The 14,414-nt window shown below is 45.4% G+C and overlaps 2 protein-coding genes across 2 annotated transcripts; one reads left to right on the top strand and one right to left on the bottom strand.

Annotated features, from left to right (window-relative positions):
* Positions 1-1,092: 1,092 nt before the first annotated feature.
* hspd1 (heat shock 60 protein 1) lies at positions 1,093-9,332 on the bottom strand. The gene is made up of 11 exons (XM_012859866.3): positions 9,204-9,332; positions 6,929-7,104; positions 6,513-6,848; positions 6,337-6,432; positions 6,045-6,138; positions 5,799-5,967; positions 5,616-5,715; positions 5,282-5,527; positions 5,028-5,202; positions 4,766-4,944; positions 1,093-1,870 (listed from the first exon to the last, which is right to left on the bottom strand). Exons 2-11 carry the CDS (start codon positions 7,100-7,102, stop codon positions 1,703-1,705), a joined length of 1,737 nt encoding a protein of 578 aa, XP_012715320.2. The 5' UTR covers positions 7,103-7,104; positions 9,204-9,332; the 3' UTR covers positions 1,093-1,702.
* Positions 9,333-9,755: 423 nt separating this feature from the next.
* On the top strand, positions 9,756-13,606 carry hspe1 (heat shock 10 protein 1). The gene is made up of 4 exons (XM_012859895.3): positions 9,756-9,893; positions 12,205-12,360; positions 13,233-13,322; positions 13,408-13,606. Exons 1-4 carry the CDS (start codon positions 9,891-9,893, stop codon positions 13,456-13,458), a joined length of 300 nt encoding a protein of 99 aa, XP_012715349.1. The 5' UTR covers positions 9,756-9,890; the 3' UTR covers positions 13,459-13,606.
* The last annotated feature ends 808 nt before the right edge of the window (positions 13,607-14,414 follow it).

The following is a 14,414-nucleotide window of genomic DNA, read 5'->3' as shown; positions in this document are numbered from 1 at the left end:
GCAGTGTTTAGCACGGAGGCCAGAACGTTGCATTTTGGTCTCGTCTGAAAAGAACCCCATTCACACATGAACGTCCCTACTTGTGGCAAACCAACAGGACCTCTGATGATCCTCTATCAACAACAGCTTATCTCCTGCCACTCTCATACACGTCACATTCAATCACAACTAGCTTCTTGAATCCCTGCATCTCCTCCAGCGTTACCTGGGACCTTTTGGGCAGTCTTTGCACTCTTAATTTGATAAAACACAGTGAACCCAGATCATCACTGAGGAAGCCATTCTCTGGAGCCCAAACAACACCGGTTCTGTGCCTTTCTAGGCTTGCACCAGGCTATGCAATTTACAATTAAAATGAAAAAACAAAAAAAGCTTTAATCAGGAAAAAAAAAGGACATTGGACAGGGCAACAGTCCAATCCATATTTTCTTTAGACAACATGAGATGCTCCTGATGGTTCAGCAGTAGCTTGACACAGAGCGCTACAGCTGTAACCAGAGTTCTGGGCATGGTTGTATGGGGTCTAGATCTCCGTCTCCAGCTGCGGTCCACACCTTACAGACCTCTCCCAAAGTTGACAAACATCTCAAGGCTTCAGCCATCACTGCTGCTTATCCAACGTTTTCTGGGCTTATCTTCCATTAATGTGCTCGGACACGTCTCTCTGAACCAGCCTCTTCTGAAGTGACCTGTTGTGGATAACTGTCAAGTCAGCAGTTCTTCCCATGGTTCAAAGTTATTTTTGTATGATCTGAAGTAAACTGATTTCTTGTGATAACTCACTTTTTTATTATTTTTGCTGGGATCTGTTCGCTTGTAACAGTGAATTTATTTAAATGAACCCATAAAGGAAGCACTAAAATCAAACTGGATATATAGACAATTTATTAGATACAACAAAATGATGTGGACCTAACAGAGGTGAGCTGATGACAACTTTCTGGAACACAGACGCCACCTAGTGGCTGCTTCCTGCACATCAGAACAGGAGCAAATAGTTTCACCTTCACACCTCTGGACTCCTCTTTAGACAGGCCTCCATCCTCATGTCGGGCCTTTTTAGGCACGCAGAGTCAAGACGTAACAAAACGGTCAGTCTGTAAGAAAACTGCTTTAATTCAGATCAATGATGACAGACATGTATATTACAAAAACAAAACAGGAATTAACAGAACACTACTAGAAAATAAAAATCCAGACATCAGCATTGAAGGCCTGCTCTCTGTGGTCCACTAAAGAATGGTTCTGGGTTGTTTCAGCCTGCTGGAACCCGCTCCTCAACCCTCAGACCAGAGGCAACGCAACCAGATTGGTTTGGAAAATTAGAGATCAGAACTTTGGAGCAAAAAGTCTGATCATTGAATCCCGTGCAACAAACACACAGCGATTCAGAACTTCTTTCTCTACAGACGGTTTGGGGCGGGTGAAATTACCCCCACCAGGCTGAAACAAAGTCCAACCATCCCTTTAATGAACCTGTGTTAGCGCTTCCCTCTGAGCAAGTCACATGATGAGTTTTGTGCCAGTGTGGAATATTAAGGAGGGCTCTGGTGCACCAGATGGGCTGTTAGCTCCAAGTCCACTGAGCCGTCGAACCATTCGGAGCTCCAAAAGAATCCTAACCAATTTGGGCAGAGGAGTCCGTCCTCCACCTCCAGCTCAAATCTGATGATTCAGTCTGTACAAGGTGTGGAGGCCTGGCTCAGAAGCCCATGCCGCCCCCCATTCCTCCCATTCCGCCCATGCCTCCCATGCCACCCATGCCTCCTGGCATCTCCTTTTCGTCCTTGGGGATCTCCGTGACGACGGCCTCAGCGGTGGAAAGTAGAGAGGCAACTCCCGCAGCATCCATCAGCGCCGTCCGGACCACCTGCAGGGGGAGGAGAACAGATTCCAGCTTATTAGCAGCCGGCAGGACAGGGCTGCCTCCTGGAAAGTGTCGGTGTTTCAAACTGCTGCTTCTCTTTTCCCCCACATGCTAAAGCAGGAGGCTCACGTAACTTCAATGTAAAAAGTCAGAAAGTGCCCCCTGTTACATCCTTTATAGGGGAAACACCCAACACAAAGTACTGCTTAGCTATGTACAGAAAACTAATCAATGGTTTACTGGTGCACTCATTTACTGGTGGGTACTTTGGGTCATTCTAACATGAACCTGCTCTGATCTGAAGCAGTCCACCTTTATGTATAGGGTTGCGGTTGCTGCTCTGATCAATGCTCTTCTCGCCCAGCCTGATAAATCCAGGTGGACATCCACCTGGCAGCTGCTCCCTCCTCTCTCCATGTGTAGATGATGGACTGAGTAGAGCTCTGGGAGCTGTTCTAAGCCTGGGAAATTGTTTTAGAACCCAACACTGCTTGAAACGTCTCCATAATGTTTCCTCCCTGTTAAAGGGGAGTTTTTCTCTCCACTGTCGCTTCATGCTTGCTCAGTATGAGGGATTGCTGCAAAGCCATCCATAATGCAGACGACTCTCCCTGTGGCTCTACACTCTTTCAGGAGGAGTGAATGCTGCTTGGAGAGACTTGATGCAATCTACTGGGTTTCCTTAGATAGAAAAAATGTTTACCAATCAATATAATCTGATTGAATTTGGCTTTGGAAAGTGCCTTGAGATGATATGTTTCATGAATTGGCGCTAAATAAATAAAAGTAAATTGAATTTCCCTAAGAAGAACTTCCGACTTTGCTGAACGAAGAAACAAAAAAACAAAGCAATTTTATACGGGTTACTTTGTCTTCCAAGTGCCCAGGTGGGACTTGCACGATGTTCTAATTACTGTTCAAATGTTAATAAATAATTTTTTTTAATGTTTTGGACAGAAAGGTTGTATCTGGAGTCCTGAAAGTTGTTTCCGACGCATTTCTGCCACTAAATAACGCAGAATTACGTCGGGCGCACATGCGCTCTCGGGTCAGTTTGCCAAATTCTGAATAACTTCATCCTGACAAACGTTTACATCCACATTGATCGGATTATCAAACATAAATCCAGCCCTCTCATTACATTTCATTCTGATTCTGAGCACAATATTGTGATTGGCTTGTTTCCATGATGCATTTTTATTCTGATCGACCCTTTATTCCGATTACCTTTGTCCATATAAACGTAGCTACTAACATAAGATGGATGAAATGTGACATGACCGTTCAGACTGAGGACAATTTGAAAAATAAATAAATAAAAATTATTTCAGACATGTATTGGATTTAGTACCACATATGGAAACCATACAACTTAGGATGTTTTTGGGTGAAAAGATCAGAACTTGGCCAGTCACACTGCCATTAAAGAGAGCGCTATGGGTGGCATTTCCCTGCAGTGTCAACTAAGTCTTTAGTTTTCCTTCCACTTTCATTATTTTTATGCTTTGTCAGCATAGAATAACTATAACAAAGCCACACTAACAGTACAACAACTTTGTGTCCGTTAATATTTTCCAATATTGTAGAATTTAAGAAAATGTCTTCTTTCAATTTCTGTAAGTTCGGTCTTTATTATAAAACTTAAATTTATTTAGAGTTGACAGCTATTACGAACTGATAAGCCCTCACAAAATGTCCTTTTGCAGCACCAAGGGTTAAAATGCCTTAAAGCCATAAACCCTTCATAACAAGGCTTTGAAGTCTGTGGTTCAAAAGTGACAGAATGTGAAGAATGTGTAATAATTTTATTAGAATTATACATAATTAGGTGCATGTTTGCCAGACATTCTGTTAAAGATCCATTAGCTGAATTAGGCAGGGAGGGTTTGAGCTGTTTAATAATGTTCTTCAGGAAAAATATTAAAGAAACTAAAATGTTTAACCCTGCTTTGATTTTCTAATCTAGGAATAGGATCACAGTACTTTAGTCAAACTGCAGTTTTCTAATCTATATGTAAAACAGGACAGGAACTTTAAGTAATAAGAATGTGTATAAATTTAAGGAGTGGAAAGAGACAAAGATGTCTCAGCCCTGGCTAAATGTGGAGGGATCCAAATAAGGGCTGGACGATAATTAATAACAATATATATCGAGCGATAGACGTGTGGCTCAATAGGAAATTTTTTTTAAAAAAAAAAAAATAGGGTCGATAAAACTTCGATAGACAGTTTTCCTTCCTTCCTTCCAGCCTATCATATTAGTTGATGCTACAGTCACTACTTCCTCTCGACCAATCGTAATCGCAGACCCAGGCACGCCGTCACAAAGCGCCACCCTCTCAAACCACGGTAAGCCGCTCACTACCGCAGCAACACGAGCCGTTTTAGCCCCACGCCACTTCATCTTCGGAGAAATCTTACGAAGCTTCTTCCAAAACAAAGCAGGTACAGTAGCTAAACTGGGCTCCCTTCTTTGTGATAAAATGGTATTGGTATATTTATTTGGGTCATTTTACTGGTCACTTTAGTTTATTCTTTGTCAGTATTTAATAACAGTAACTCAGGTCTCTCAAGTCATTTTTCTTTAAAAGAAATTCTGTTATGGTTAAAAAAGTTGGTTAAATAAAGATTTAATTGGAATTCTGTGTTTGTGCCCTTTATTAAAATTAAATCATTTAGCAATATCACAAAATATCCAGGCAGAGCTGCACATAAAATATGGTTTTAAATATTTTCAATAATTATCGATATCGATCAATATGCATTTTTTTAATCGATAAGCTTTTTTTCTATATCGTCCAGCCCTAATCCAAATTCACGTCACTCTAGAGCGACCAAACAGCTGTTTCACCTTCGGGTCATACCTTCCCCGTACCAACTGGGTGTGCTGAGCTTTACCTTGGTGGGGTCGATGATGCCCTTCTCCACCATGTTGACGTACTCTCCCTGCATGGCGTCGTAGCCCATTTCAGGAGATCCCTGCAGGATCTTCTCCACCACCAGGGAGCCCTCCACGCCAGCGTTCTTGGCGATGGTCATGGCAGGAATACGGAGCGACCGCCTGATGATGTCCACGCCTGAGGGAGGAAGAAGAGCAGCGATGATGAGCTCAGCTCGCAGGACGCCCACGCTGAAGCAGGCGAGGCCGCGCTGCGCTCACCGATCTTCTGATCACTGTTGGCCGTCTTCAGGGCGTCCAGGGCAGGGATGCAGCGCAGCAGGGCACATCCTCCACCGGGGACGATCCCCTCCTCTACAGCCGCCCGGGTGGCGTTCAGGGCATCCGTCACACGGTCCTTCTTCTCGTTCACCTCCACGTCGCTGGTCCCCCCCACCTGAAAACCAGCAGCGGTGTCAGCGCTCTGTGTCGTCTCAGCGCCTGGCTGGCCGCCAGCGAGCAGAGGAGGGTCCCACCTTCAGAACGGCCACGCCGTCAGACAGCTTGGCCAGCCTCTCGTTGAGCTTCTCCTTCTCGTAGTCGCTGGTGGTGTTCTCCAGCTGCTCCACGATCTCCGCCGCCCGCTTCTCCACGTCGGCGGGGCTGCCTCCGCCCTTCAGCAGCAGGGTGTCGTCTTTAGTGATCTGCACCTCGCCCACTCTGCCGAAGTCGTGAGCTTGGATGTCCTCCAGAGCCAGGCTTAGAGCCTCGTCACCAAACACCTGCAGAGGGAAAGCAGAAACCAGCCGCAGGGATCAGACCCAAAGTCCAGGTCCACAAAAGCAAGACGGGAGTCAGAATTCAACGAACCGTGCCACCGGTGGCGACCGCCATGTCCTTCAGCTGGTTCTTCCTGTTGTCTCCGAATCCTGGAGCTTTGACGGCAACCACCTGAAGTCCAACCTTCAACCTACGAGGTATAGCAGCCATTATAGAGCGTTTGTTCAAACGCGATACAGAACTTCTCCTGCTTCTGCGGCAGAGGGACCGTACCTGTTCAGAACCAGGGTGCTCAGCGCCTCTCCATCCACATCCTCAGCCACGATGACCAGAGGTTTGCGGTGCTGGTTGGCGATTTCCAGGGCCGGCACAATGCTCTGGACGCTGGAGATCTTCTTCTCGCTCAGCAGCAGGTAGGCATCCTGGAACTCGCACTTCTGGCCTGAAAGCCAAAGAAAGTCGACGTTGAGGAGCCAAAGGTCACCAGTCTGCTTGTGTCGGTTCAATGCGGGACGTTACCTTTAGCGGTGTTGATGAAATACGGGGAGATGTAACCACGGTCAAACTTCATCCCCTCAATGATCTCCAGCTCGTCCTGCAACGTCTTCCCATCCTGTTAGACGAGCAGAGGAGGCCACATGTGAGGCACCATGATTCATCTGGTGAAGTTCAGTGCTGCTGCTGCCAGCAGGAGACTTCCTCTGGGGAAGGAAGTCTCAGTTCTTATGAGCCGAGGGTACCAAGCTGAGTGCTTTCACCTCAACGCACCACCAGACGCTTGATTTAAAGTCGAGCCAGAACAAACACCAACCTTCACTGTGATGACTCCCTTGCGGCCAACTCTCTTCATGGCGTTGGATATGATGTTGCCGATTTCCACGTCTCCGTTGGCTGAGATGGTAGCGACCTAAAATGACATGGCTGGCTTTAAATGGATTCTTCCTGAGACTTGGGGGCGGGGCCTGTGAAACTCAGCTGTTCTCGTACCTGTGCGATCTCCTCTGGGGTTGTGACAGGCTTTGAGAGCTCCTTCAGCTGGTTGATGACCGTCTCCACGGCCATCATGACTCCGCGGCGGATCTCCACGGGATTGGCGCCTTTGCTGATGTTGTCGAAGCCCTCCTTGGCGATGGCGCGCGCCAGCACCGTGGCTGTGGTCGTGCCGTCGCCGGCCTCCTCGTTGGTGTTGTTGGCCACGTCCTGCACCAGCTTGGCTCCGATGTTCTTGTACCGGTCCTTCAGGTCGATGCTTTTAGCCACGGTCACGCCGTCCTTGGTGACCTTGGGACTGCCCCAGCTCTGCTCGATGATGACGGTTCGACCCTGAGAATCAGCGAGAAACTGGTGAGGGGGAAGCAAAGACAGCGGCGGTCATCGGAGGCGTCCCCAGAGACGGGCGTTACCTTTGGCCCCATGGTGACGGCCACGGCGTCGGCCAGCAGGTCCACGCCCTGCAGCATGAGGGCGCGGGCGTCCGCCCCGAACTTCACATCCTTGGCGTACGCCCTTGTGAGGTGAGGAGCCAGCGCCCGGCACACGGGCCTCACCTGCTTCATGACGGTGGGTAGACGAAACATTTCTGGGGAAAAGAAGAAGAAAAGGCATCTCAGACAAACAGTGTCTAGGATCAGAACCCCAGAGGCTGTAGTTAGGAGCGAAACCACAGTTTATGACAGCAGCAGGTCAACATGGGGGTTAACACCACCCCCTAGGGACAACAGGCGGTATGACACCACACTGATGAATATGTAACCAGGTTACAAAAGCACCAACGTGAACCAAGATGGTGAGCTAATGATTCACCATTGTGGGTTTTCTCCACCTGGACCAGGGGTCTTCAGCCTCTCTCTGTCCAGGACCCCTTGATGGTGGAGAGGCTGAAATTCGGAAGCAACTCCAGACATCAGGCAGGCGGATTAACACTTAGACACAAGCACTGGACCGCTGACCCTAAGCAGACCTCCAGATAGGATAAAAATTGGGTCTGGCTTTATAATAATGTTTTTATGAAACTGAAATCATTATGCCCACATAACCTCCTCACCCTACACTGAATTTCTTATTTTAGTCAATAATAAATAAATAAATAAATAAAAACTGGGCTGCAGCCAAGTTACCGAGCATTAAGAGTCACGGATCCTGATGGTTCCAGCCTCTTCCCCATGACACGAATCATGTGGCATTAATAACCCATCTTACCGCCAGTCAATACATCAAGTCTAGACAGTTCAGAACTGGCTTTAAAATTTCGTCGTATGCAAGCGAGCAAAGTTTCACAAAATTACTTCTTCTCTGGGTCAAGATTCTTCCAGAGTAGATAACAACCAAACAAGCCGATACTTTAAGTATTCATTTAGCGGGTTTCAGCCAAGGACACCTTCTGCCACAAGATTACCACAGCCTGGGTTCAGCCATGAGCCAAACTCCACAAATCTTCTGTTTCATCCCTCCCCCCACCCACTCATTCTGGCTCCTCAGGCATGGGCCAGTATGAGGTTCTTAATCTGATACCCACCACAAAAAACATAAAACAAAAATATATAACATGATCAAAGTACTCTTATCTAAAACATTAAAAGAGATATTCCTATAGCTGCCAAATTCAGACATCTTGATCATCATTTTCCTTCACCGTCACTTTTCACACCATTAGAGTTCAGGGATCATACAGGAAATATTTCCAAGCAGCTTAATTGGTTTTTACTGGCTACAAGTGAGGAACAAAGAATAAGTTGTTCAGCCAGCTGACCAGCAGTGTGCAGCAGGCAGAAAACCAGAATACAGTGCATACAATGGTCCTGATGGTTTCAGCCTCTTGCCCATGACACTAATCAGACGGCATGAACCCAAATAACGTTTTATGAATCCTAATACTTTAATCCAAAATGACTAAAATTTTATGGATTCCCTTTCTAGCTGTGCAGATCTGAACAGCACAGCCTAATATATAGAATAAATGACTCAATGAATGAATATGTGTAACACTAATGAAAGGAATCATTTTTTTTTTTAAATCCTAGGAAAGTATGAGATTATTTTTCTGTACCATTTAGTTTCATCTCGATCCTTCCCCTTTGCAAACCTTTCACACAGATAGAATATTAGTCTTAATTGAAGTTTCATTCAGTAACTTTTGCTTTAAAAAAAAAGGCCCTATTAATACTGCAATGCTTTAAAACGCCCGTTTTTCCCCCCTTTAAAGCTGTTACTGAAACATAACCAGAAAACTGCAGGCATCAGGAGCTCCCACGTGGGCTCCCGGAGGTCGTACGTCACAAGGTCAAACTGGAGGAACCGTAAAGCAACACGTGCGAAGCTGCCTCCCAGTGCCGCCTGCGCGCCCCAGCTCTTATGGAAGACCTGCCGCTAAAGCCGCTGTGTCCGAGCTGACGCCGACGTGACACCGAAGCAAACGAACCGCTTCCTTTCACCAGACCGCTGTGCGGTACCAGCAACATGGCTGAAATCGAGCGCCGCGTTCCGGGGAACGATCGCTAGAGCCCCTCGTGCCATTTTTAACGCACACGTCCTTGTTCTTCCTCAGAGGAGGAGGAATTAGGGATGTCTGTGCTGCTCGGATTAAAACAGCTACTTCCACGCCGGCCGAAGTAAAGTCAGTCCTGAAAGCATACACACCGGGGCCGCGTGTGGTAACACATGTGAGGTTTACGCGCTTACCTGCGAGGTAAAAGCTTGTTAAACGCTGCGAGCACACCACAGGGAGCGACAAGACTGGAGGAGAGGACAGCCGAGTGGAGCTGCGTGAAGACAGGACTGCACATGGGCTTCTGCATCCGGGTTATGTATCGCTCCGCCCCGGACTCCGCATACAGCAAATCCATCTCACCTAACCATTTTATTGTCTTATTTTGACTAAATATGCCTCACTTTTCTTTGGTAGAAAGATTATGAAAAACCCATTGGAGGTTTTGGGGAGTTATTTGATGGTTTAAGACATATTAACCCTAAAACCACAAATCCATGCTCGTTCCAGGGCGGGGTTGCTTCCAGAATTTTCCTGCGTACCATTGGAGGAGCAAACAAAGGTCAAAGTTGACATTGCGCAATCTTGCGCGAGATCCAAACGTTGATCTTTGATATAAATTAAGTTAATACGTTTTTCTAATCACCAATGCGCATTTTAAGTTCAATAAATAAAGAGTTTTTCAACAAAACTTATTTTTAAAAAATCTTTCTCGGGTGTACTAGAAGGTTCTCTCAGACGCGTCAACCTTGGGGCAGCCAGTGCGCATGCGCCTTCCGGAGAGTTCCTCACGTGGAGGTAGTATAGGAGGCTCTCAGTTCCACGCTCGCTGACTGCGGTGTTGCACCAGACAGACTATCCGACAGCGTTCACACTAAAAAATGGTAAGAAACACCGTCTGGTTGCTGAAGTTAGTTACTGCTGGTTGGCCAGAGGTTAGACTGAGTGGCGGGGAGCCGGGTAAACACTGTAAGGCTTTTTATTTTCTCTTCATCGAGCTGTCAGCTAACGTTGTGTAAGCTAACATCCATTCACAAGGTCACGCTGCTGAGGAGAGCAGCGTCAGGGGGGCTCAGTCACACGTTTACCTTAATGATTTAATGATGTTAGTGGAAAGGAGGGTAGGAGGAAATAACTGAAACAACTCCGCGATTATTAATGACCGGCAGCCGCTGCTAGAAGAAACAACAAGAATCGTGCACGCCTTTCATCTAGACATGTGCAGGTGAAGTTGTAGGGATCGAACCCGCGACCTTCGGGTTGGTGGAGCTGATCCCTATAAAGCAGAGCAGTTGGAGTCTACCTCAGAGCACATGTGGGGCTCTGGCTGACATTTGAAGTTCAGGATTCTGCGCCATTGCAAAGACAAGTAGTGAGCTACTAAGTCACGTTTCACTGGAACAATGCACTGCAAATCTGGGTAGGATTTTAAACAGAAGTTATTTATTATCTAATTGCTTTTCTTTAAAATAAAGTAAAACTTTCTTCTCCTGATGCTTTGACGAATGAAACGTAGATCATCACGGTTGTAATGATCTGTTATTTAGAACCAAACCTGCATAATGTAGGAAACGGCCAGAGAAAAGCTCCGGCACCTTCTCTGGCATCTTAGGGAAAAGGAATTTAAATCCTAAAAACGGTATCCTACCCAATGTTTGGAGCATTTTACAAACCTGATACCCAGCACTCAGCTCGAGCCTGTTGTGTGCGCCAGGGTTGGAGTACTGGCTTATATTCCTGTATCTTTTCTAATTTTCAGAATAATTGAGCAACCACCAATTATCCCACAGATGAATGGTGAGAAATAGGGCTGGGCAATATATCAAGATTAAAAAAAATATATAGATTTTTTTTTTTTTTTTAAAAGAGATACAAGATGAGATTGATGATGTTTATATTGAGATGGCCTTTGTTATAAATTTATGTATTCCAGCAGGTTATTTTCCAGCCATTTCTCATACTTATCTACAGCTGTTTGTTAAAAAAAGATCCGTGAGACATTTAGGATGAAGCTTTTATTCATGGATGCCTTTACTTTATGAAAAGAACAACATATTGAGATAAATGGTGCATCGCCCAGCCCTAGTGAGCGATATTACAACTTTAGTTTTAGTGAAACTAACAGTAGAGGCAGAAGCCATCCTGCTTTTTAGTTTTTCCCATCTAATCATGACGTGGTTTCTTCACCTCCCAGATGTGGAGCTGACCGTCCCTCAAAGTAAAGTTGTCTGATGAAGGTTGAGCATTAAAGCAGAGTCTGAAATGACGCAGAAAGTTCCGTCTTTCAGATGCTATACTCTTATTCTTTGACATCCTAACTGTGGGATCTGGCAGTTCCTGCAGCAGAATCAGCCTCAGCAGCTCAGGCGGTTGAACTCACCTTGAGAACCGCCCTGTGCTGGTGACAGGCGGGGGGGGCAGTTCAGCCAGCCTGCAGGGAGCTCTGTGTTGGTTTTTCAGGTGTTTTATCAGCGGGTGGGCCGTCCTTGCCCTGCTAAGCTCCGTCTCCTGGAACCCCTCCTCCTGCCCCCCGCAGTCATCTAACTGGAACCAGTCCTCCACAGACGGCCTCGGCCCAAGGTCACCGGGCCATCTGCTGTTATCAGAAGCAACTGTCTGTGATCCTTCCTCATGGCTGCAGGGCGTTCCCTAAAATCAGACCAAATACAAGCAAACGGGACTTGAGTTACACAGTACCTGACTCATGTGGTCGTCTGCCCTCCCCTCAGTAGACGGCGTTCAATGAAAGTTTTTCTAAGTTAATCTTGATCTAATAAAATCTTAAACACAAACTCTTTTTTTTTTTGGGTGCAATTAGTAATAAAATAATTCCTCACACAGGCATCTTGAATGTAGTTGAGCAACTCTGTTATAAATTCCTGAATGTAAAGAACATTGTATTTAGACGTCGGGTATTTATTTTTTATGTAGATCTTTATCGGGAGCAGAAGTGGGCAATGATCGTATTTATCCATCTGTTGAGGGGAAAACGACCGTAATTAAGATATCTGATCCTGAGAAGATGAAAGTAAACTCTTACTGATGATGTTTGCTAAGCCCACACATGATAGATTTATAGTGAAAACCTGCTCACATTTAGAATGCCTTTTTTTATCTTGATGGTAATAAACGGAGACGAAACAGTTGGAAGTCAATGTAGCCCACCCTTAACCCAGAGTCCATGATCCTTTGCAGGCCTTCAGGAAGTTCCTCCCTCTGTTCGACCGGGTGCTGGTGGAGCGTCTGACAGCGGAGACGGTGACCAAAGGAGGCATCATGCTGCCGGAGAAGTCCCAGGGCAAAGTGCTGCAGGCCACCGTGGTGGCGGTCGGCCCGGGCTCGCTTACCCAGGTCATCTATCGCTTTTCTTTTTTGCTCTGATCCATGCCATAGGCGGCCTAGCCTAAAAGCAAAAGTGTGCAACTCAAATGTATTTCGTCGTGGAATTGAATCATTATTTTTAGATGTACTGGAAGCAACACATTATGCCGTGTTCTGCAGGCTGTGTTGATCCACAAGCTCCGATTTGTACAGCTTTCTGGGAGCACTGAGCTGTTTTTCTGATTTGTATCAATGTTGGACCCACAATGTGAGCTAGGTAACATGTACAGCAATATTCAGTTTAATTCTGTAGTCTCTCCAGGAGCTCTACACTGTTATCAGGCCTGTAAAGGGGCCTGTCCTCCATGTTTGATAAAGTAGCATTTAGACTGGGGATTTAAGGTGCGGTTCTCCTTTAAACCAGAACCCAGCACTGGTACCGACTGTAACCATAAGGCTGAGAGCAAACTGCAAACACGTGGCCTGCCATGTGACTACTGCTTTACCATGTTATCCTAACCACTGCTCTATGGCGCCTTTAGCAGCCATGGCCTGGACCTCACAATGTCCTCATGGTTTCTGCTGCTTGTAAAAATAAATAAATCTTCACACCGGAGCAAAGTGGTCTAGCCTGTCTACTCTTTCACCAGAGACATAGTGGCAGGAATACAACAATTCTCATATTCCTATATCTCACGCTATTTCTACGACGCATAGTGTTGGTAAATTTTCATAGATTTTAGAGGAACAAGTAGGGCCGTTTTGTTTTAATAGATTTTCAGAGATAATCTGGAAAGAAATCCAACAACGGCCCGTCTGATCACATAAAGTGGTTGAATATTCAACTTAGAGTTTGACTGCTGGGACTTTTCTAACTGTCAGCATTTCTTGTCTGTCCTCAGAAAGGCCACTTGCAACCGGTTAGCGTGAAGGTTGGAGAGAAGGTGCTGCTACCAGAATACGGAGGAACCAAAGTTGTTCTAGAGGAAAAGGTGAGGCGCCGTTTCACTGTCAGACATGGCAGATGTGTCGTGACCTTCTCGCTTTAACATCTTGTCCTGGATTTTTCTCCAACAGGACTATTTCCTTTTCCGTGACGGAGACATCCTCGGCAAATACGTCGACTAAGTCTTGTTCTTTGTCAGCTTGTGTAGAGTCTGTCATCGCTGCAGAGAAGGATTCATTTCTTTCACGTCTGTTTTTCTTTTTTATGTGCCGTAAATTGTAAATAATTCTAATTACATTTTGTTACAATAATAAACTCACTCAACTGTTATTCCATTGTGTTACGTTTTGGTTCTGTTTCTTTTTTGCACATTTCAATCTTACTAAAATTAATTTTTAGATTTTTAAATAAACGGTAGTTCTGGTTGAAAGCGTTTTGGAGGCATGAATGGTGTGTCTGGGAGAAACTCAGCCTCACTGAAATGGTAAATATAACTGCTGCTAGCCTTGACATGGCAACGCTTTCAATGACACAGCAGACATTAATGGATGGAAATATTTTCCTGCTGTCGCCTCCTTTTGATTGTAGAGGATAGTCAATATACAGAAGTTTCTCTCAAACTAAACCCAATGGTTTCATAGATTTCCGTCGTGGGTAAAAAATGTATTGAGATTAAAAACTTGCTACGTAATTCTAAATCATCTGCTACATTTAATGGTTTACAAAAATGTTCAAAAGTAATCTGAAAAGTGTGGGATGTACTTGTTTTGATCTGTTAGAATAAAATGCAGCTAGTTCTCTATTCAGTCAACCTCCACCGTGGATCAGCTGGAATTAACTATTGAATAACTATTAGAATACACGGTGGTGGCAGCAACATGCTTAGGTACTTTTCTGTAGCAGAAACAGTGGAGCTGGTCAGATATATTGTACACAATCAATGGTACTAAATTAAAAACTCCAGGAAGAAAACCTGTAGAGGCTGTAAAAGACAAGCCTGGGGCAGAGGTTCACCTTCCAGCTGGAAAACACTAAAGTTACCAGGGGCATTTATTTGGAATTAAAATTATATCTTTCTACTTTGTTTGTCTAGCACATATAATCCCAGTAAAATACGTAGAGGTGTAATGTGACAAAG

Source organism: Fundulus heteroclitus, chromosome 7, assembly GCF_011125445.2.
Source record: "Fundulus heteroclitus isolate FHET01 chromosome 7, MU-UCD_Fhet_4.1, whole genome shotgun sequence".
NCBI lineage: Eukaryota > Metazoa > Chordata > Actinopteri > Cyprinodontiformes > Fundulidae > Fundulus > Fundulus heteroclitus.
The sequence above is the reverse complement of the archived record's forward strand: the minus strand, read 5'-3'. Positions and strand labels throughout refer to the sequence as shown.